General features: G+C 27.7%; 1 protein-coding gene across 1 annotated transcript; it reads left to right on the top strand.

The window, feature by feature from the left end:
- Nucleotides 1-11: 11 nt before the first annotated feature.
- Nucleotides 12-2,944, top strand: LOTGIDRAFT_176744 (hypothetical protein; the record flags this gene model as incomplete). Its single annotated transcript, XM_009057648.1, has 11 exons — nucleotides 12-97; nucleotides 394-444; nucleotides 594-644; nucleotides 728-778; nucleotides 861-911; nucleotides 1,061-1,111; nucleotides 1,458-1,508; nucleotides 1,606-1,733; nucleotides 2,043-2,178; nucleotides 2,430-2,558; nucleotides 2,912-2,944. Coding segments are annotated over 11 exons (818 nt in total), but the record flags the coding sequence as incomplete, so codon positions are not given.
- Between the last annotated feature and the right edge of the window lie 622 nt (nucleotides 2,945-3,566).

Raw genomic sequence — 3,566 nt, 5'->3', positions numbered from 1 at the left:
TTTTAATGTAGGTTTAGAAACAGAAGGTAAATTACCACTAGAAACATTAGAACCATTATTAGGTCTGGTCAATTCTGTTAATCTACACCCTGTTAAGGTGGGTTCATTTTTTTTATACCCTTCTCTAGATCTCTAATATAATGCTATATTAATAACAAAGCTTAATAAAGTATGTAAAGAAATTTATTATTTCAGGTATCAATGTATTTACATAATAAATGATACTAGTGAATGAATCATATAAAGTATTTATTATTTCAGGTATCAATGTATTTACATAGTAAATGATACTAGTGAATGAATCATATAAAGTATTTATTATTTCAGGTATCAATGTATTTACATAGTAAATGATACTAGTGAATGAATCATATAAAGTATTTATTATTTCAGGTATCAATGTATTTACGTGATAATATGATACTAGTGAATGAATCATATAAAGTATTTATTATTTCAGGTATCAATGTATTTACGTGATAATATGATACTAGTCAATGAATCATATAAAGTATTTATTATTTCAGGTATCAATGTATTTACATAATAAATGATACTAGTGAATGAATCATATAAAGTATTTATTATTTCAGGTATCAATGTATTTACATAATAATATGATACTAGTGAATGAATCATATAAAGTATTTATTATTTCAGGTATCAATGTATTTATGTGATAATATGATACTAGTGAATGAATCATGTAAAGTATTTATTATTTCAGGTATCAATGTATTTACGTGATAATATGATACTAGTGAATGAATCATATAAAGTATTTATTATTTCAGGTATCAATGTATTTACATAATAAATGATACTAGTCAATGAATCATATAAAGTATTTATTATTTCAGGTATCAATGTATTTACATAATAATATGATACTAGTCAATGAATCATATAAAGTATTTATTATTTCAGGTATCAATGTATTTACATGATAATATGATACTAGTGAATGAATCATATAAAGTATTTATTATTTCAGGTATCAATGTATTTACATAATAAATGATACTAGTGAATGAATCATATAAAGTATTTATTATTTCAGGTATCAATGTATTTACATAATAATATGATACTAGTGAATGAATCATATAAAGTATTTATTATTTCAGGTATCAATGTATTTACATAATAAATGATACTAGTGAATGAATCATATAAAGTATTTATTATTTCAGGTATCAATGTATTTACATAATAAATGATACTAGTGAATGAATCATATAAAGTATTTATTATTTCAGGTATCAATGTATTTACATAATAAATGATACTAGTGAATAAATCATATAAAGTATTTATTATTTCAGGTATCAATGTATTTACATAATAAATGATACTAGTGAATAAATCATATAAAGTATTTATTATTTCAGGTATCAATGTATTTACATGATAAACGATACTAGTGAATAAATCATATAAAGTATTTATTATTTCAGGTATCAATGTATTTACGTGATAATATGATACTAGTCAATGAATCATATAAAGTATTTATTATTTCAGGTATCAATGTATTTACGTGATAATATGATACTAGTCAATGAATCCTATAAAGTATGTAAAGTATTAGATATATTGGTAGAGAAGAATATGAAGGCTAGAGATACTAATGATGTTATGGCCGTTAAACTACATTATTTCACTACTATTATACGCCTAGCTAGAAAATCTCATGATGACAAAAATGATAATCTTCAATTCTGGATAAAAAGGTACATATATCTCTCTCTCTCTCAATAAGATGGAGTAATGGTTGCTCGGTGAAGTAAATGTTTACATGCTTGACCCCAAGGTCAAGGGTTCAATTCAGGTCAAGAAGATACATTTGGATCTTTTAATCCAGTTTAATCCAGGAAGAAATTTCTGATACACATGCAAAGGCTAAAAAAACAATTCAATTCTTTAAAGATATTTAACAAATGCTTAATCATTGTGGTCTGTTAATGCAGAAAATTAATATAATTATCTCCCTTCCTCTCTGTACAGTATGATAACATCATCAATATTCAATATATTTCTAGTTTAGTGAAGGGACGTGATCAAGATGGTTTCCCTGAGTTTGCTGAAAGAGTAGTTCGTCAGTCATTAAAAGAGTTTCCCTATGTTGATTCACAATTATTCCAGACTTTGGTTAGACAGATATCTTCAGTTAAAATTGTAAGTAACTAATAAATTTTATTGGAAGTGATAGGCACATTCTCATTAAGTGGAAAGTAAACCTCAATTTGCAGAATTAGCTGTTCAAATGAACATTAAATATCTCATCTCACCTTAAATTCTATATCGAAGATTAAAAAACTTACAAGTGATTCACGCAATCCTCCCATGGTTTAAGGGGAGTCACAGGAGGATCAGTGTGCTGTAAGGAGTTAACCTATTGAATTTGATTTACAATGCTAATATTACAGGGTGATACACCAACAGCTCTATCATCACTAATAGCTGGTGTTAATGGTAATCAGTTTGCTATGGCTGAAGATGTTTGTGCTACTTGTGGTGAAAGAAATGCCGTCAAATCTTGTTCAGTTTGTAAATATGTAAGTATTGGTCTATCATAACTCTTTACTTCTTAGTCATTTTCTCATTGTGATGCTTGGATATTGATGGGAATTTTGTGGTTTGGAACAGATTGATGAATTTGCATCATTATTCCAGATCATGTAGCTTGAAATTTACACACTTAATACAGGAAAAAATACCCGATTTAAAGATGTGTTTCATTTGAAAATCAATTCCAAAATGACTAGGCGGTACAATGTTCTAGAATTTCATCGATTTGCTTAATTTTGATGAGCAAGACCTTTTCTATATAAAGTGAAACAGTGCAAAAAAATAATTGTTATAACATAGCTAAAAGATAAATTGATGAACACTTATTCTTGATTTATAGACACAGCTTTATGGAACAACAATCACTGGTTAAAGTTTTATGCAACGTTTCGACGTGTTTCCCCCGTCGTCCTCAGGCACATAATGAGAAGAAGTGATGGGCAAACTATATATACATTAATGCTTATTATTAAGAACACACAAGAGATAAATAGTTTATTGATACATTACATTAAATTTTAACAGGTACAATAAGAGGTATATAATTCTTAAAATAACATACAGGCTGATTAAGTAAAATAATTGAAGTAAAGTAAATGAATTAAAAAGATTAATTGAAGATTAAATAAACAACTATTGCTGGTATTGGAGTCTTTTATTAATAGAAATTACATTGTTCATATAACTAACTATGCTTAAAGTTGGAAATTGTTTGAATATGAATAATTACAAGTTGATAAGTTTATCATATGCATGCGATAAACGAACACCTTCGTCTCTGTTAAGGTCAGGCTGATATCTTCTGATGTGGATAGCTTCATGAAGTCTCCTGGTTTTATCTATGTGCTTATTGATTGTCAGTATGTTGGTGTTGTCAAAGTTGACTTTATGTCCTGTTTTCCTTCCCATAGCAAGATGTTCAGCCACAGCAGATGTTCCTTCATTGCCGGGCTTGTCTTGATGGTCTTTGAGTCGAACATCAAGGGGTCTCTTTG

This window comes from Lottia gigantea (assembly GCF_000327385.1).
Source record: "Lottia gigantea unplaced genomic scaffold LOTGIsca_3099, whole genome shotgun sequence".
In the NCBI taxonomy this organism is placed as follows: Eukaryota; Metazoa; Mollusca; class Gastropoda; family Lottiidae; genus Lottia; species Lottia gigantea.
The sequence above is the reverse complement of the archived record's forward strand: the minus strand, read 5'-3'. Positions and strand labels throughout refer to the sequence as shown.